Raw genomic sequence first — 20,243 nt, 5'->3', positions numbered from 1 at the left:
GTAGTCTCACTTTGGTTCTACCACGGGACCGAAATAAAGCTTTCCACGTGTCTTGCTCTTCAAACCATCTTCCTTCATATTCTGCCTTGATCTTGCCTTCTTTTTTCCTGTCCTCTTACCCCCTCCTTCTCCTCTGCTTGACTTTGTTGTTTTTCTTTTTGAAATGTAAATTTCAAAAGATTTATTGATTTTATTTTTGATAGTGTTCTTAGCATTTTCCCCAAATGGTTGTTTTAAAATTTTATTGAAGTATAGTTGGTTCATAGTGCTGTGTTAATTTCTGCTGTACAACGAAGTGACTCAACTATGCATATATATATATATATATCTATATACAGATATATATATAGATATATATATAAATTCTTTTTCGTATTCTTTTCCATTATGGTTTATCACAGGATTCTCTGCTTGACTTTAAACAAATGTGGAAGCAGACGTCTGCTAAGGGGAGAGCAGGGGAATAATTCTTTAAAGATAATTCTTTAAATAAATAAATAAATAAATAAACGTATGCCTTTATTTTAAGTATGGAGTAAATATGCCTCCAGCTAGACTGAAGGTGATGAAAGAGATCATTAAATAGAAGAGCTGCTTTGTAATGGAGCTCTTCTTCCTATGCCCGTCTTTTATCTATCTATCTATCTATCTATATTCATTTATTTATTTTCGGGCAATGAAGGCTTAAATTTTTTTCTAGCAAGACAAGGCTTCTCTCTTCCCAAATTTCATCAGCAGTTGGTTCCGTCAAAGGAAATTCATGGTTGATGGAAAGGACAATTATACAAAGATTGTGGTGGTCTAGAAGGATCTGGAGTACTCGTCATGAGTCATGTGTTGATTGTAGATTCAAATGTGATGCTTCCAGGAAATGCACTGATACCATAGAGTTGAATACATTCTTAGCCTTTTCTCAGTTTTTGATTAAATATGTGATTTAAAAGATATTTCAATATTAAAAATTTTAAACTATTAGGATAAAAAGAGTTTAATGGGAACACATCCTCGGAATTCCTATGAAAGTGAGAATGTACATCTAATCCACGAAAATTCAATGAGGGAATGGGTTATGTCTTGGGTTTTGCATATCTGGCTTTAAGTGATCAGAGATTTAAAGACGGTTCACATAGCAGGGTTTGTTTATTTATTTATTTATTTTTGGCTGCATTGGGTCTTCGTTGCTGCTCACGGGCTTTCTCTAGTGGCGAGCGGGGGCTACTCTTCGTGGCAGTGCACGGGCTTCTCATTGCGGTGGCTACTCTTGTTGTGGAGCACGGGCTCTAGGCGTGTAGGCTTCAGTAGTTGTGGCATGTGGGCTTCAGTAGTTGTGGCTCGCGGGCTCTAGAGCACAGGCTCAGTAGTTGTGGCACACGGGCTTAGGTACTCCGCGGCATGGTGGGATCCTCCTGGACCAGGGCTCGAACCCGTGCCCCCTGCATTGGCAGGCAGATTCTTAACCACTGCGCCACCAGCGAAGCCCGACGTAGCAGGTTTCTTCAAACCTCCTGCGAGCTGAGGCCCCAGTCCGTCTCCTACACAATCTTGCTCCATCAGTCATCCCCTTTCTCTGGTATCTTCTATCTCCTTGAGAGTTTACTCCCCTAAAAAGAGGTCAAGTGTCGGACCAGCTTTCCTCTAACCTACTGTCCCATCTCTCACTTCAACCCAAACTTCTGGAAAGAATATTCTAGGCTGTCCACATCTCCAGTTCACTCATTCCTCCAGCCCATTCTAGTATCCAGTTTTATCACAAGTACCTTCTTGGAACTCAGACCTCTTACTGGCCAAATTTAGTGACTCACTTCAATCTTCATTCGGTTTGATCTCCCCTCAGCGTTCAATAATTTTGACCACCCTCTTGCAAGTCTTGGTTTCTGTGTTTCTGTACCATCTTGACTGTTCCTTCGCAGTCTCCACTGCCTCTGTCTTTTCCTTAAAGGTAGACATCTTGATGGTGGTTCCCTGTCAGCCCTCTTGTCATGTTACTCACTTTGCCTTGATGATTTCATTTAATCCATAGCTTAAGCTGTCATTGCTGTATGGGTGATTTCTAAATCCAGCCCTGACATTGGCCTTGAGTGAATCTTCATGAGCCTCTCAAACAGCTTCCTCTGGAAGCCTGTGAGAATCATAGGCTCAGCATCTCCCTGACCTCTTTGCAGTCACCAGGCCTGCTCTTCAGCCTACATCTCCCTCAATGTGGATGATCCTCAGTTGCTCAGATTCGAGAACTTGAAGTCAATTCCCCACCCCAGTCAGGCATAAAATTTACTTATTTTATTGAAATAGTTGATTTACAATGTTATATTAGTTTCAGGTGTACAACATAGTGATTCAGTATTTTTACAGATTATACTCTATTTAAAGTTATTTTTCTAAAATATTGGTTATATTCCCTGTGCTGTACATTACAACCTTGTGTCTTATGTACGAAGTCAACTTTCTCATTCCCCTGCCTTACTTCTCCTATAGCCGCATCAGTTCCAAATCCCGTAGGTTTCGCTTATTAGTAACTCTCAGATATTTCTTCCCATTTCTTCCTGTGCTTCCCAACTCACTTCCCTTCATTCAGTTTCCTTCCCTTCCAACTTATCCTACACAATGCTGTTGTCTTTTTTTTTTTTTTTAGGTATGATCATGTCACTCTATATCCCACTCTCCACACACAAAAAATTCTCAGTGACTTCCCATGGAGTCTCAGTGACGCCAACCACACAGGACCACCCTGTGCTTCTCTGGTATACATAGAACTTTCTCAACTCAGGGAAACTTTGGTTTTCCTGTGCCCTTTACCTGTGGTCCCCTCATCTCTTTAGAGCCTATCGTCCGCCATCTTGCTCAGTCCTAGGTCCTTTCCCATGCCATGTGTGTTCCCTGGTGGGAGTTCCTCTTACCTCTCAACCTGTTAGACTCTGCAGGTCCTTCTACTAGAGCACTTTTCTCCCTCAGTCTGCCTTATGTCATAATTATGTAGTAATTACCCATCCCCCTCCTATACTGTAAGCTTATCAAGGCGGGGATCAGGCTTTATCTCTCTAACCTCAGCATAATGACTGCTGCATGGCAGTTGTATAATGATGGCTTTTTTATTGGACACAGGTTTAGTAGAAAGTGAAGGAAAAGTCCATTCCATGGAAACAGATGGGCTGGATTTCTGGATATTGTGGAGCTAGTGCCAGAGCATAGGATTCTGGGTGGCTGTCATTGGAGTGGTCCACAGAGGGGTTGATTTCTCAAGTCTGTGGTGCTTTGCCTTATTTTTCGTGTCTGTGCTACGAATCCCTACTTTTTTCTTTAGGAAGTCAGTAAAGTGAAAAACTGGAGAGAAAAATGGGAACTGAATTGCTCATACAAATTTTTGGAAAATTACATTCTCGAAGTTTTAACCAGTAAAAGTCATCTTAAAAAAAAAAAAAACTAGTCACCAAAACAATACAAGATACAGATAAAAACAGATCAGCTATTGACGTGGCCCTTGGAATATTAGCCCCTGCTATTAGCCCCTGCTATTCAGTGCAGCTATTTCATCAGTTAGGTTCATTTCAGAGTAGTGTGTTGTTGGGTGGTGTTGGGGACATGAAGGCAGTTGAGAAGTCGTAGCAGGATGAGTGATACCTGCTCCCATTTGGGGATGTGACAGAAGTGAGATGACAGATGTGTATGGTTCTGATATAGGGCGGTTGATATTCAGTGCTGTAAGAGAAAGGCCGAGGAAGCCTTCTGGGGATTCCCAGGGGGAAGGGCACAGGTCCAGCCTAGATTGGAAAAGCTTGCGTGGAATCGATAGTCATTTGTGTTGGGCCTTGGAAGGATGGTCATCGTTGCCAGTGGGCAAGGATTCCTGGTGGAGGAGGTGGCATTTCAGGCAGAGACAAGACCCTGACCCTCAGCATAAGGGAGGGAAAGCTGGAAGTGTTGAGAGCTTACGAGGGTCGCCAGGGATGTTTGGCTGGAGTGTGGCAGGGAGGAGGAAAGCTGGGCGCATCTGGTGGACGGCCCTGCCGGAGTCAGGCGCTTGTACCCTGGGAAGTAGCAGAGAACTTACTGAAGGTTTCGAAGTAAGTGATGGGACTGAATACAACGTCACGAAGAACAGATAGGAGAGGAGAGCTCAGGAAGCTGGGAGGGGAGTCAGAGGGAGGGCCAGGCGAGACGGTGGTGATGCGGCCGGAGACCACACGCTTGGGCAGTAGTTTGATCCCGGAGAACAGGGAGAAGGCTGAATCATCCTTCCTTCTGAGGTCTGCGGCCCGAGTGGTGACAGAGCAGGGAAGTGAGAAAAGGATTTCGTTTGGGGAAGCAGGTGGAAGAGGGGGCGAGGAGGGAGGAATGGGGAGCTCTGTTTCGTTTGCGGGGCAGTTGGCATCTTCTGACAGAACTTACAGCAGCAATTGCGGGCCTGTCCCTCAGAAGAGAGTCCAGAGGTGTAGATCTAGAATCGTGGTTCTCAATCTGTTTGGAGTCGTGGATTCCTTTGGTGATACGGCGTAAATTAGGGTGTCTCATCCCCTGAAAGATGCGCTATGTACAAAACTTGACATAAAATTTTAGGGGACTCGCAGCCCCTTGGAAGCTCACCTGTTGGTCCCAGGTGAGGAACCCTGGTGTGTAACAGAGGAGCCAGCAAGGTGAATGAGGATGGTTAGAGAGGTGATGGGAGAGCCTGCAGGGTGGGGTCTGCAGAGGCCGAAGGCAGACAGAGGTCTGAGAAGGTAGTGATGGGTGTGTGAGTCTGCGGGGACAGAGACGAGGCTCAGGAAGAGTCCTTTACATTCGATGACTACGAGTTCCTTGGGGCCTGGACGCGCTAGCTGTGGACTGCTTGAAGCTGGGACCTTCTTTCCTCATGTTGTTCCCCAGTGCCGAGTTCAGTGCCTGGCATACACTTATCGAACTTTTTTGAATCACAGAGGATGGTCTGGGTAGAGGGGACCAGAGCCAGTTGGTAGAGGTTTAAAGAGAGAGGGTGGTGTTTCAAAACAAAAATGGTGGTAGCGGCCAGGTTGAGGGAAGATGTGTTTCCCTGAGAATCCGAAAAAGGTGAATGAAGATTTGTGGGCAAGAGAGAGAAGGGTTCCTTTCCTGAGCGGGATCCTGGGGAAGGCAGAGGGGGATGGGATTAAGGCCAGTTTGTAGGGCAGTTTGGGAAAGGAGAAGGGACAATTATTCCTCTGAGACAGGAGGGGAAGAAAAGTTTCCAAACTGCCACTTCGGGGAATGCGAGAGTGCGCCAGAAAGGGACTTCCTGGCAGCGTGATCTAAGCCTGATTGCACCAACGATACAGAGGGCCCCTGCTCGAAAAAGATCACGTTGTTAATATTATTGAAACTGTTAGAGCAGCTGCAGATTATCTCAGTGATTGTTATTGGCATTGGAAGCCAGAAGTAAACTTGCTGTTGCCTCCTGAAATGGTGCCGGGAGGCCAAGAGAGCTGGGTTCTAAATCCAGCCATGGGGTGAGCGGTGTGTGAGTGAGCTTTTTTCTTTCACACCAGCCCCAGCTCTCTTGCCTCCTTCCCCATTAGTATTTTCACCACTCAGTGTGTTCAGTTGGAGACTTAAAACTTTGAATTGAACTTGAATTAAACTTAGCCACACAACAGTGGACCCCAAACCATTACCTTGATTGTTTCTATATTATGTCAATCCATTAAGACTTGAAAATTATTTAGATTACATTTTCTATTTCCACCAAAGCAGTTATTTTCTTGTTTTATTTTTGCTTTGCTTTTCAAACAGTAGAAATTGTATGCCATTTTCTCAACTGCATTGTAACTCAATACCAATTCTAAGTAAATGCTACATTTTTATGATAAGAAATGTGGCAATGCCTCTGATATGATGGTAATTCTTTTTTAAAAGCAGGAACAAAAAGTGTGTACATATGAACAGAACCTGATAGCACTACAGAAAAATAGTTTAATTGTTGGAGTGGTATGTTCAATGCCAAAGCTCCTCTTTCATTGATTTCCTTTACTGTTTGCTCAGTTTTTACTCAGATGGGATAGTCAGAGATAATTCAAATTTTAGATGGGAGGTTTTTTTTTAAACTCTGAATCCCATTGTATTATTGAGTCATGAAATCAGTTGACTAGGTTGTAACCAGCATTTTTTAATGAAATAGAAAACATTAAGAGCATAACACATAATATAGATAAGTATGGTTTCATGAAAGATTTCTTCCGGTTATCCGTGTGTGTGTGTGTGTGTCTGGGTCATGGTGTGATGAACAGTCTTTTAGATAATGGTAGAATATGGAGAATAAAATGCATTTTAAGTTAATTTAGGCACCAATACAGTCACTTAAATCTATCTTTACAGCTATAGGCCTGCGTGGATTTTCTTGACTTTTGTTTAAGTGAAGGGCTTGAGTGTATGACTGAACTCATGGCCTGTAGACACACATAAGGGAAACGTAGTGCTTGAAGAGATGGAGCCGGAGACCTGGCTGCCAGGCTCCCGGCGGCCCAGACCCTGCTCGGCGACTTTGAAAATCATGTAATATTTCTGTGCTTCAGCATTCTCATTTGTAATGGGGATAATAACACTCTCTGCTTCACAGGGGTTTTGTGAGGATTAAACGGAAAGCGCTCACAAAAGTGCGTGGCACGCAGTAAGTGCCCAATAAATGTCAGCGCTTCTGTTCTTAGTGCCCCATTTTTCCCAGCAGGTGCAGAGAGTAAGGATGATTACCACAACCCAGTCTTCCCAAGAATGTGAGTAAAGTAATTGTGATCATATATGGGACACTTTGAGCCCTTTAAAAGAAAGATGCTCTACAGATATTAGGTCAGTATCCTTATTAACAAACCATTGCCTGTACGTTGTAAAGGATTAGTCGAAAGTCTTCAGTTTCAGAGCATTAAACCCAGAAAGCATCTTAAGTAGAAATGGGAAATATGGGCAGGGATGCTATGCAGTACACAGAATTCTTCAGAAATTGTTTTTCTTTTCTTTCCACCGGTGACTCTGCGCGGGGTAATGTAGCTCTCTCGGGATTCAGCCCTTCAGCGTTGCAGTGCTTCCTACTTTCTGTTATTCTGTGAGCTAATCGGCAGTCATAGAGTTCCTAAGTTTTCTGGTATTTGTTTGTTTTGATAAATTTGAGCATCTTATGGGCGGTGGAGATGGGCACAGGAGAGAAGACCCGCTGGCTCTAATCTCGAGGGAAGCCACGGGCTCGCAAGGCCTTTCTGTGGCGACCAGCGAGCAGGGCCCTTCCCTTTTTCCTGGGCTTCACTGAACCCCGTCACGCCCTGCCGTGTGGCATAAGCAGTGCCGTTTCCCCTTGTGCCCTCTCTGGCTCTACTCCCATGGCGCTTGCCTACAAAAATAATTCCGTAAAGGTTACTACGCTGGGCTATGGGGCTGTGCATCCTTTTTGACCATTTAAATGAGGCGTATAAATGACCCTACGAAGAGAAAATGAAGAGCATAGGGTACTTTTTCCTGTGCCTTCGTTTTTCAGTTCAGAAGGCGGGGACGTTTTTATAAATTGCTTTGAGATTGTAAACCAGGCTGAAATGGAGCAGGCTCTTACCTTCTAGGCTGATTACAGAATTAATAGCTAAAAGCAAAAAGCTCATTTTCAGCTGGGAATTGAACGAGAAGCCACACTTCTCTGCCTGGATGCGGCCTGAGACTGAAGTGTGGCTTTGTTCTCCGTTTCCTTTTTTTTTTCTTGAATAAACAGTAAACTTGGCTAATTGAGGGTCTAATCATGCTTTTAAATCTCCTCCCTTCGTGCCTCCTCCAAGGCTTGGCCCCCGGTTCTCTTTGTGTGGCTCTCTCTCCGCTGCCCTCTCCCCCCGGCCTCGGGATGTGTCCGACCGTCCTCCCTGCACCCGTCTCCAGGGACCGTGGTCCCGGCTGGACCACCCCCCATGCTGCCCTCCATGCCCACGAGCACAGCGCTCATGGCCCGCCCGCACGTCCTACCTTATTGCCCCACTGCCCACCCTGCTACTCGGGAGGACTTGGCCTCTTCCACTGCACCACCATTCAAAGGTTTTTTAAAAATATTGAGTAGCTGCAAGAGAATGTTTATAAAATGCCCATCAAATGTCCAGAGTCAGGATCTTCGGGGCATCCCTTTGTCTCGGGGCTGCTATGTCTTCTACTTCCTTTACCCCCTCTCTCTTCAGCCGGGCCTGGCCTGCTGCCGTCTTATCTGCTGGCTCGTGGGGCCTACGTTCTTGGGCTATTTTGTGATGATTTTGCCTGTGGACTCATTCCTCGGACCTTTGTCTATGTATGGGAAGACTCCGAGGCTGGGATTGAAGGCAGTTTTACGTTTTCTTCTGCCAGGCGTCTGGGGGGCACTCCCAACCTGGGCCAGTCACAGGTTAACTTGTCTGCTTGATGTTTTTCGGACCATCCAAGCTTTATGAGTTTTGGCTGCCCTGTGCTACAGGCTCCGTTACTCAGCACAGATCGTCTAGACAGGTAAGTTCCCTCGGAGTCTCAGGTGCTTGTTTCCTGTTCGTCCTCACCCTGAGGGCGCAGTGTTATTGAAGGAAGTTTCCAGTTTGACATCCATCTTGGCATCTTGGGGCAGGCCCGGGGTGTTACGTCCTCTGTCCTAGAGCCCAAGAGGCCACGAAAACCGGTCCTGCCCTGGGGGGAAGCCGGCGTGTCCCTCTTGCTCTCTGCATTCTGTTCGCAGTTTGGCTTGGCTTCTGAGTATTTCTTCTTCCCTAGTTGACTCATAAATGCATTTTTTAAAAGGGTTTCTTTTTTCTCCAGCAGTTTTAGATGTTGTCAGCAGAAGTCTCAATTAGAGCAACTAGACCATCATACTGCCGGACACCTACCTGTTCTGTTGCTTCTGAGGTCTTGATCTCCTTGTCTTCCTTTTCTTTTCTAGTTCCTCGGCTTCCTTCTGTCATCTAAATATGGGTTTTCTAGAGAAGTCCATCCTTCCCCTCCTCCTTGCTCCGTGCCATCCCCTCAGCTGTATTTCTCTCTCTCACTTTGACCAGCATTGCCTTCTTAGCTTCATGTTTCCCGTTAGCTGCTCCATAACTTCAACTGATGCCTAAACCTTTGTTTAAAATGAATCTCTCATCTTTCCCTCAAGCCCCCTTTGAGCTCCCAGTTTCTCTAGTGCTGTCACTTCTTTCTCCACCTCTTCCTCCTCCTCCAAAATCAAGGTCATTGTGAGATTTTCCTTTTCCATAACATTTACTGAATCCAGGGGATTCTTCCTCCCCAGCCCAACTTAGTTCAGGTTTCCATCTCTTCTTTTCTAAACTGTGGGGATGGTGCTTTTGCTGGTTTTCCTATTTCTGTTCTGTTTCCGATCCAACCCACTTCTACACGTGCCTCCTGTCAGGTCGCTGTCCCTGGGATGCAGCTCAGCTTATCTCATCCCTTCACCTCCGAAACTTCAGCCATTCCTCCCTCCCTGTCAGTGTAAACGCAAACCTCTGTCTCCTCCACTGTGGGGCTGCATCTCTCCGTGGTCTCCTGGTTTTCTACCTGTCTATGCTCTGGCTGCCAGACCGAGGTGTTTGCTGATGGCCACGTGTTTTCTGAGTTTGGCTCTCATTTGTGACTTTTTTGCCATCGTCGTCATTACCTTGTCCAAAGTTGTCTTACCCTTTCAGGGGAGCTACATGCCATCACCACTCCTCCAGGCCCATCTGTCCAGAAGTAACCCTGGCATCCCCTGGCGCCCCCTGGCGCTTTATCTGTACCTCTCATGGCACTTACCGTTCTCCTCTTTACGTGATCAGTAGTTGCGCTCTCCTCATGTCTCTCCTTCGGAGGATTTCTAACTCCTTAAAGACAGTGGTGGTGTCTTATCTTTTTCTCTACTTAATACCTTGTTCGTAAGTGGGCCCTCAGTAAATGTTTGTTAAGTGAATCTACTAATGGCAGTAGAGTGAATGAATAGGAGCTAGCAGCAACCAAGTGACCAATAAGAATATTCTGCTGTTTAGAAGCTAGGGCATTTATGCAGCAAGCATTTACTGGGTTGGCCAAAAAGTTCATCCTTTTTTTTCCAAAAAGGCTTTCCATCTTACAGAAAAAGCTGGATGAACTTTTTGGCAAACCCAATACTTTAAACTTTTCAAAAATGGCTAATGTATGCCCATGATTGAAAAGTCAGGAAGGATAAAAGGACTAAATGTTTGTGTCCCCCCAAAAATCATGTGCTGAAGCTCTAACCCTCAGTGCGATGGTATTTGGAGGTGGGGCCTTTGGGAGGTGATTAGCTTTAGATGCGGTCATGGGGGTGGGGCCCCACGATGGGATTAGTGCCCTTAAAAGAAGAGGAAGGCACCAGAACTCGCATTCTCCACCACGTGAGGTACAGCACAAAGGCCATCTAGGAAGCGGACCTCACCAGAACCAGACCATGCTGGCTCCTTGACCTCAGACTTCTCAGCCTCCAGAACTGTGAGAAATAGTTTATTGTTCTAAGCCACACAGTCTGTGGTATCTTGTTATATTGTAGTAGGCCCAACTAACCACAACAGTAAAAATAGTAAAAATAACTCCCTCCCAGCACCCTTCAGCCATGCCATTCCCCTCCTCAGAGACAACTAGTGATATTTAGGCATATGCAGGCAAGTTGTTATTTATATTCCTTCCTCCTTGGACCCTAATGGAGCATGCTACATATGCTCTTCCATACCTTGCTTTTTAAATTTACCAATACATATTGCCTACCACATGGGCTTCTTCACTCTGTTAATGACTGCACAATATTCTGTTGACTGTATCATACTTTATTTAATCCTCTGTTGATGGATATTGACATCATTTCCAATCATTTTCTATTATACAAACTACTGCAATGGATAACCTAGCATAAACATCATTTTGTACGTGTTCACGTATGTTGTACGATAAATTCTTAGAAGTGGAATTACTGATATTGCCAAGTTCCCCTTTACGGAAGAGGTACTGGCTTTCACTCCCACATGCAGTGTGTCAGAGTGCCTGTTTCCAGACATCCTCTCCAACTGTCTTAGTTTCCTATAGCTGCTGTAACAAATTATCACAAACGTAGTGACTTCTAAAAACACGAGTCTGTCATCTTACAGTTCTGGAGTTCAGAAATCCAAAATGGGTCTCACGGGCTAAAATCAAGGTCTCAGCGTGGCTGTGTTCCTTCTGGAGGCTCTTGATTTTAGCCCGTGAGACCCATTTTTCAGCTTTTAGAAGCCACCGTGTTCCTTGACTCATGGCCTCTCCCTCCGTCTTCAGAGCCTATCTTAATGTCAGTCGATTAGAAATCTTAATTCCACCTGCAACCTAATTCCTCTTTGCTGTGTAGGATAACATAACACAGGTACCAGGGATTAGGACATGGACATCTTTGGGGGACCGTTATTCTGCCTACCACACCAATCCAGTATACCTTCTAACTGTTTGATCTTTGCTAATCTAATAGGTGAAAATGTAGATTCCTAGTTTTATTTTGTATTTATCCTATTTGAGTGAAATTGAGTATCTTTTGGTTTGAGCTATTTGTATTTCTGTTTCTTCATTCTCTTTGGCTTCTGCCCATTTTCTTTTGGGATTTTGGTCTTTTTTGTTGTTGTTAGTTGTAGGAACTCTTTATGAATTGTAAATATTTTTCCCATTTATCTTTTGACTTTTCTTATGGTGGCTTTTGCTGTGGAGAATTTTAAAAATACTTATTTGGTAGAATTTATCGATTTTGTGTGTGTGTGTGTGTGTGTGTGTGTGTGTGTGTGTGTGTGAGAGAGAGAGAGAGAGAGAGAGAGAGAGAGATGGGGGTCCCTAAGCCCACTCCCAAGTTCAGATTCCTTAGGAGAATTCACAGGACTCAACATATAGTCATACTCACAAGTATGATTTAATACAGCAAAGGGATACAGAGCAAAAGCAGCAAAAGGAAAAGGTGCGTGGGGCGATGTTGGGGGGAAACCTGGACACACTTAAATCCTACAGTAGCAAGTTGTGACAACCCATGGGAAGTGTTGCCAACCAGGGGGCTGGTCACGTAGACACCCTCTGCCTAGCACATACCAAACTTTCAGAGTCCCAGAAGGAAGGCAGGGGTTCGACTTAAAGCACGTTGTTGGTATAAACATTTTAGGTGCCGTAAACTTAAACTCTTATCGGTTAAGGAGTGGTGGGCACTCTCCCAAAATCCAGGTTCCCCGTTGCCAGCCAGGGGCCAGCCATGCCACAGGCCTCTGTAAGGACAGCAGTCTCAGACCTGCTAGGTTAACTCTTTTCTGCACACTTCTCTTTTATAGCTTCTGGGTTTTACATCCCGGGTAGGAAGGTCTTCCCCAGTCAGAGTTATAAAAAAATTATCCCGTGTTCCTCTAATACTTTAATTTCCTTTTAAATGTGTAAATGTTTGAGCAATTTGGAATTTATCCGGGGTTGCCTTGTAAGATAGGGATCCAACTCTTTCTCCCCCTTTTACTGCAACATCATTTGAAGACCAATCCACTGGTTTGAAATACCACCTTTATCACACACCAAATTCCTCTCTGTATTTGGTTTTATTTCTGAATGTTTTATTTCACGCATCAATCACTCTTCATGCACCAGTAACAGTCTTGTGACTATCAAGGCTTTGTAAGATGTAATGTCTGGTAGGGCAAGCCCCTTTTTGTTCCTTCTCTTTTTCATTCCTTTCATCCCTAGTCTTGGTCAGCAGACATTTAGACGATGCCTACATTACAGCCGCGCGCTGGAGCTGGAGCTGATACCTACTCCCTGTCCCTAGAGGGAGCACAGTTTTCCTGGGTGATGTGGACGAACAAATGCATACAATACAGATACAGATACACAGGGTGTCAGGAGAGGGGAAAGTCAGTGGGTTGGTGTCGAGGAGGGCTTCCTAGAGGGGGCCAATCCTGAAAGATGAGCGTGCTGGGACAGTATGTGCAGCTGTCCAGGGGCTGGACACAGGCTGACCCCCACACGCTGATTAGAGTCCGGGAGTTGGTGTCCGTGTGAGGGTGGCAGAGCCTAATGTGCCCCACCAAGAAGTTTCACTTTTTATTTGAAGGTGAGGGGAGCCGTTAACGGGGTTTAGGCAGGAAAGTCGCATGATTAGATTTCTGTTTCAAAAAGATTCCTTGGGCTGCAGCATGCGGAGTAGATAGAGAGGGGCAGTAGTCCATTTCTGGGGGTGTTTGCTAGTTGCCTTGGTGTATGATCGTGAGTCCCTGAAATGGGGCAATGGACAGGGACAGGAGAGAATGGATTTGAGAATGTTCCTAGAAGATAAGATCAGTAGAATTTGTTGATTGACTGGTTATAGTTACGAGGGGGGATGGGATGATAAAGAGGGAAGAACCAAGCCTGGATAAACAGGTCGATGGTGGGACCAGTGGTCAAGATGGGGAACATAGGAGGGGAGTGAGGCAGAGAGGGCAAGTTCCATTTTGGCTGTGCTGAGTTGCAGGTGTCTGTGGGACAACCAAGTATGGGTATTTGGGGGGCTGGTGGCTACGAAGACCTGGAGCTCTGGCCTGGGGAGAGGTTTATTTGGGAGACCAGCTGTGATCATCGGCATTTTCATCGATGCGACTAAAATTGCCGGGAGAGAGAATTACAGTGAGAATCGGGGTGCAGTGGATGAACCCTGAGAAATGTCAGCCTTAAATGATTATGATTGTGGCCAAGTAGTAAAGAATGTCCTTTTTCTAAAATGCTTTCAAATGACATTTCAAATGTCCTTTTGTAGTCCTTTCCTGAAAAAATGAATATGTACATTTATATATGAAGGTAAGGGTGACTCAAGAATATTAAAGCCATTTTCTCCAGGGAAAGTGGTAGAAATAGGACAAGCAAGTTGCTTTTTGACCTATGAGACTTTTGTCAGATTTTTGGATGAAATTACTTTTGATGCAGTTGTATGAATTAACTATGTCAAGTCGTGTGAAAAGAGGCTGAAATCCCTATCTAGCATGAAGCTGTTACTTACAATTATAAACTCTGCCAAGTTTCAGCACCTCCTATGGTTCTTCCTTAAAATTTTGGACTTTTTCTCCTAACCTGAGTGAAAGAATTATTTTTCTTAGACGAAGGGGTCTTATTTCTTAAGTGTAATCTAAAAGATGAAAATGAGATAATTTTACATAGCTGCTTCCTTCAGTGGTAGATGGAAGCTTTGAAAAAGGCGAATTTCAGGAATCAAATTAGAAAAAAAATGCTCACTTAGATTCCTGTTCAAACATTCCAAAATTCTATCAGGAAAGAGTTAGTGACCAGTTTCCTGAATTTTTAAGGCTAGGTCTTCAGAGATGTAGTAAATCGTGTCCACTGATGACCATGCCTTTGTGTGGTGGCAGCACCATTTGAAAGCACTATTGCATCTACATAGCTTATCAATTTATTTTCCTCAATACTGGGAAAATTGTTTTCTTCTGTGACTGTCTCCCTATTAAATGATCTTTAATTTCTATAAATCTAACTCTCAAACATCCACTTCTGAGACACGACATTGTTGACAAGCCTTTGGGAGAAGAGGCTGTCCATGAGGGGCCATCGTGAGATCAGGGAATCCTAATTCGGTGACAGACAGTTCTCCCTCCCCAAAGAAGAAAACTCATGAATCACTCATTATTTATAGATTCTACTCAGTAAGAATAAATCCAATCTAGATGTTTAAAGCAAGGCAGTGCATCTTTATATAAGTGCCATTTAAAAATAAGGGCTAATTAAGTGAAAGCTAAAATCTGCTGTCATTTCAGATGTTTGCTCCCACAAGACATAACAGTGATAAATGTAGCTAAATTAAAAAGACAAGTTACATTCTCTTTGTCAGAGCTGTTTTTATCTCTAGTGTGAAATGGGAGATTTTCATCTCAACTTTGTCCTTTAACATTTTTCAAATGTTACATTGTGCTATTTTTAATCCTGGAAAAAATGCACAGGATTGCTTTTTTTTTTTTTCCTTTTTTCCTCTCAAGTCTCCATGCGCTCCATGCATGGTATCTCTTGACTAGTAGGAATCTGAATTGGTGAAATGCCCAAGTATTCATACAGAGCCAACTAAAGGAAGACCTGCTCACTTGAAGCCAGGGGTGAGCACTTGAGTGTGTCTGTTTTCTGATGTCGGTTTCCCAGCTTTGAAGCTGGGCTCCGGTTATGCAAGATGCTCACATTGGGGAGGCTGGGTGAAGGGTGCATGGGCCTTCCCTGTACGTTTCTCTGCAACTTCTCATATATCTATAATTATTGCAAAATCACTTAAGAAAAGTAAAGCAGCCCCCCAAAGCTTGGCCACACAGAACCCCCAGGCAAGATTCCCACGTGTTCTGGAGTATTCCGTGGCCCTTGAGGATCAGGGCATCACCCCCTGGAGGTTCTGGTTCAGCGGGGCGAGCTGGGGCACTGGCAGTGCCTGGCACGGTGGGGAAGTGCTCCCCACCCCAGGGTGCCGAGGCAGAGGCGAGGCAGGGCCCGGGCCCCAGGAGAAAGCCAGGAGGGCTTCTGGAAGTGCCCGCTGAACGCTGACCTTCGGCAAACCATCCTCTGCCCCGGGGCTTTGCTGAGCTGGGACTGAATCCTTCTGGGGTTCTGCACAGGCCGTGAAGCAAAATGGGTGCGGGAACGGGGTCACCGAGGGCACATCATCACCCACTTGGCGAACCTGACTCCCTGCGTGCCCTCAGGAGGGAGAGTCTCTAGAAGCAGTTCCCTCTGTGGCACTTGTGTTTCCCAACCAGGGTCCCTACGGACCCAGCGGTGTGGTTAGGAACAACTGGAAAACGTCAATCCGCAGATCAAGTTCTAAAAGACTCAAAGCTTTAAAAACTGCGAGTCTATAAGAAAATAAAGGACAGCCATAAACCTCAAGACACGTAACCTGCTAACTTTAGGTTTTAACAATTTCCAGACAAGAGCTGTAATTAGCCTTGTAACAAGTAACCACTTGTAGGGAATTTTGTACTTTTTAATAATGAGATATAGATGAATGGGTTCTGTTGTCCTTGCTTTGATGCTTAGTAGTTTTAAGTTTTTTGTAATAATCCACCTTTATGTTAGTCTATTGAGAGCTTGTGTTTTAAGTCTTGCTTTGTTCTCTTATCTGAATCTTTAAGGGAAATAAGGTAATAATTGAAATATCTGGGAAGTAAGTCCTGTACGTTCAACTTTAGAAACTGTCAGTGTTGGTTCTTGTAGGACGCTTGCTTCAACAGAGCCAAGGAGTTAATGACAGCTTAGTGTTTACATTGTGTTTTCCTTTAAAAACTAACAAGTAATGCTTTTTTAAAGAAACGTTTTCTTGTAATTGTAAGCTGATTTATTTGGATGATTAAAATATTGGCTTGAGCACCTGGTCTTTTCCACCTTAAGCTCCAGTTCAATGTTAGATGTGTTGATACGTATTCATGGCAAGAACTATCTGGCTGTTATTTGATTTATAAAACTTGCCTGAAATATTTGAGGTCTGGCTCTTAGCATCAAGAGTCTCCTGGTGGGCTTCCCTGGTGGCGCAGTGGTTGAGAGTCCGCCTGCCGATGCAGGGGACGTGGGTTCGTGCCCTGGTCCGGGAGGATCCCGCATGTCCTGGAGCGGCTGGGCCCGTAAACCATGGCCGCTGAGCCTGCGCGTCCGGAGCCTGTGCTCCGCAACGGGAGAGGCCGCGACAGTGAGAGGCCCGCGAACCGCAAAAATAAAATAAAATAAAATAAAAGAGTCTCCTGGAAGCTCTGTCCGTCATAGAGTTCCCATAGGCGCGTTTCCCAGGTAAAGGATGCCAGTCATGCACTCGTCCTATATATCTGGACATCACTCAGTGTCACTGCAGACTGATTTCATGAGAAAGGCCACCTGGTAGGTCGCTACCTTGAGGACACTATCATTCCCATATTAATGACAATTCTTTTATATGCATTATTTTCAGACATTAAAGAAATTATGGGCATAATTTTGGTTTGAGCTATAGAACTTTATCTTCTGATGATAACAGTTTTGTATACTTAGATTACACTTACTGGTAATTTTAATGTAAGACGCAAGAGGATAGATATTTGAAGCAAAGAAGGAGTTGCTTTATAGTGATTGAGAAATAGAAAGTTACATTGAAAATGCTGCCGGCAAGTCAGAGGACACTCTGGGCATTAAGACACATGATGGTTTTTCTGGAGAGAAAGTTTATTTGGCCTCTGAGTGAACAATTTTATTCTTTCTTCTTAAAAGGACACCATATTTGCTTGAGTTTCATGGGAAAGATGCAAATAGCTAAAAACCGAAAAATGAACAAAACTCACGTTGAGATCAGGAACTTATTTCAAGAAAGCAGATTCTAGGTTTTCTTCTAAAGTGAGTGACAGTGCAGCCTTACATCATCTACAAGTATGTCACCAGTACAAGGTTCAGCAGTATTGAGTATTTACCCGGGCCAGGTACTGACCAGGGCAGTATCCCGTGCTCAGATGTCACCCGGAGGATGCTTGGACATGTTCTGTAGGTTCCGTGTATGGACAGAGAAGCATGCTATATACATTTTAGTGCTCTTTGCACCAGAAGTCCCTCTGTCTCTGAATTGAACTTCAGTTAACGGCAATCGCTTGTTGTCCCCGGGAGTACTGAATAACTAAGTATTCCTGTGGATTCCCCGTCAGCCTAAAGCCTCAATTTCATAGCTAGGTGAGCGGCATTGCTAATGTGCGGTCATAGAATACACAGCGCTCGGGCCTAGTGCTGCCAGAGTTGAGACCTGCTGAGGGTGCCACACGCTTTGGAAAGTTCAAGAAGGCAGTCCGGAGAGCATGATCTTGATCAGTTTTCACCTTAAACCTCTTGCCACTTAAGTACAGAAAACCGTTGCCGCTAACTGATGCTTTACCAGAAGTTCTCTGTAACGTTGGGGTCGGGGGAACACTAGCATTGGAGGCCACAGGCTGATAACAGGAAAATGGGTGGAAGGAAGATACTTAGAGGAAAAGCGCCTCCAGAGAAAGCGCTTGAGCAGGGGCTGTATAATGCTTCCCGTCCTCATTCGGTCAACAAATATGTATTCCACCTACACAGGCCAGACAGCATTCTGGTTACTGGGGATCCAGGGTGGGAAAAAAGCAAGTGTCTGCCTTCATGGAGCCCGTGGTCTAGGAGGGAGGACGGTAGGGGTCCAACAGTAACAAATAAATAAATATAGGTCAAATGGTCATAAGTGATGGAAATAAAATGGGAAGGAGAATTGGTGGTCCTGTTGTGGGGGAACATGTGTCAGAGAAAGGCTCACTGATTAAGGTTACATTTGCGCAGAGATGTGAAAGAAGTAAGGGAGGAAACCATGAGGGCAAAGGATTCCAGACAAGTGGAACAGCAGGTGCAAAGGCCCTGAGATTGGTGCACGCTTGTTGCTTTCCGGGAGCGGCACCGAAAGCGTGGCTGGAATGGATTGAGCGAGAGGAAGAGCAGAGACGTGGTGGGGGACATAGCCAGGTGGCAAGTACTTCCACTTTTACCCAAAGTGAGATGGAAAGCCACAGGAGGATTTGGGGCAAGGGAAGGATTTGACCTGGCTTAGGTTGTGACACAATTACTCTGACTTTAGAGGTAAAGATGAAAGCAGAGGACCAGTTAGGAGGTGTTATTATAATCCAAGTGGAGATGGCAGAGCCTTGCACCAGGGTGGCAGCAGTGAGGTGATGAGGATAATGCTAAGGTTTTGGGTTCAATCAGTGTGAAGGATGGCGCTGTCATCTGCTGAAATGGGGAGACTGGGAGGAGTTGTGAACGTTGCAGTCCTCCGGCGGCAGTGGCCAAGTCTGCAGATCACAGTGGGGCTGGAGGGCGATAGATATTTAGGAGTCGCCAGGGTATGGATGGTATTCAAAGCCCTGAAATTCATCAGTGTCACCTTGAGAGTGAGCATAGAGAAGAGGTGAGAGGCCTGAGGCCTGTTGTTTCAGAGATCAGGGCATTGATTCCGAATTCACAGAGAACAGTTAATTAAGAATTTTCTTAACGTTCTGTCACTTTCTTAATGGATTAACACACCACTGGTCCCTTTTGAGACAGTTGCACTATTTAATAATCATTGCCTTTCTTTTTCTTTTATATTTTAGTGTCTTTTACCCGTCGATTGCTAATACTGCTTAAAACTGATAGGCATTTTTGGGTCTGGAAATCTGAGTTTTGTGCAGCAGCATTTAAAAAAAAAACACCAAAAGAGATGTTTGTAGCCATAGAAAATTGCGGTCTCAAAAGTATACAATTGTTAATCAAGATAGAAGGTAGTGTAAGTCTAGTCTAAATTTTTCACTGTTATTTCTTGCTTAAAAGTCTCAGTTGGGGTTGTGATTTCATGGTAGGCAAATCTAGTAAAAAAAAAAAAAATCAAAGGATGTAGTATTAATAGAGTATTAGTTCCTTTACACTGAACTTGAAATTCTTTCTCTTTTTTTTGCCTTTTCTAGCCAATATTTGCATTTTTAAATGAAGAAAAGTTTGACGTGGATGGATGGATGGTTTATAATCCAGTTGAAGAATACAGAAGGCAGGTAAGTCAGTAGATACTGTAGATGTGGGGAATCTCAAACCTGCCTGGTGATGATATGCCATCAGTCACGCTCTTTGAGTATCAGTAACACCCTTGCTAAATAAATTTTTCCTGGCAGTGGTATAATATGGCTCATTCTAGTACTGTGGAACCTACAGGCTCGTCCCAGGGCCATGTTCAAGCTGCACTAGAGGCTGCATGGCTAAGTTCTCTTTCCTTCCGCTACGCGAAGAACATCCATTATATTGTTGTCCATGAAATGAATCAAATACTCAGAGTCTAGAGAAGCCAGACTTCTGTACCTTACTACTCAGGAGTTGATGTCATGATGTATGTATTTGGGAGCCTAAGTATTACTGGCAGTTAGATTTCTGTTATATTCATTTCAGTTTAAAGATTCAAATGAATTAGAACTGTTTTCCTGTAATGACTTTTCCAAGAATGCTTTGATGAATGTGTATGAGAATTGCCTTTACTGCTGTCTTAGTAAACTTCACCCACATGCATGTTTACTTGCAATAATAAAGCGGGAGGCTTCGTGTGTTGTTGCTGTTCGGGGCAAAGGTCTCTCTGCAACAGCTACACTTTGACCTCTGCTGTAACCAAATCATAGGACAGTTAGGAGTTTTGTGATGAGGTTTTTCATAATTCTCGTTCTACAAAGCTCATAAAGTAATTGGGAAGTTTTGTTGAATGAGGTTTGAGAATCAAATCAAGCCCAGTGAATGTAAAGTAAAATCGTAGAACCCTAGACTTGAGAAGAACCTTCTAGCCACCACTTCCA

General features: G+C 44.3%; 1 protein-coding gene across 7 annotated transcripts in view; it reads left to right on the top strand.

Annotated features, from left to right (window-relative positions):
- Positions 1-20,243, top strand: part of MTM1 (myotubularin 1) — a 97,356-nt gene that overhangs the window by 47,787 nt on the left and 29,326 nt on the right. For all 7 annotated transcript variants that reach the window (XM_060138146.1, XM_060138150.1, XM_060138147.1 and 4 more), the window contains one exon: positions 19,377-19,460. In XM_060138146.1, coding sequence (XP_059994129.1) covers positions 19,377-19,460 — 84 coding nt within the window. The remainder of the gene's footprint in view (positions 1-19,376; positions 19,461-20,243) is intronic.

Source organism: Lagenorhynchus albirostris, chromosome X, assembly GCF_949774975.1.
Source record: "Lagenorhynchus albirostris chromosome X, mLagAlb1.1, whole genome shotgun sequence".
In the NCBI taxonomy this organism is placed as follows: Eukaryota; Metazoa; Chordata; class Mammalia; order Artiodactyla; family Delphinidae; genus Lagenorhynchus; species Lagenorhynchus albirostris.
The sequence above is the reverse complement of the archived record's forward strand: the minus strand, read 5'-3'. Positions and strand labels throughout refer to the sequence as shown.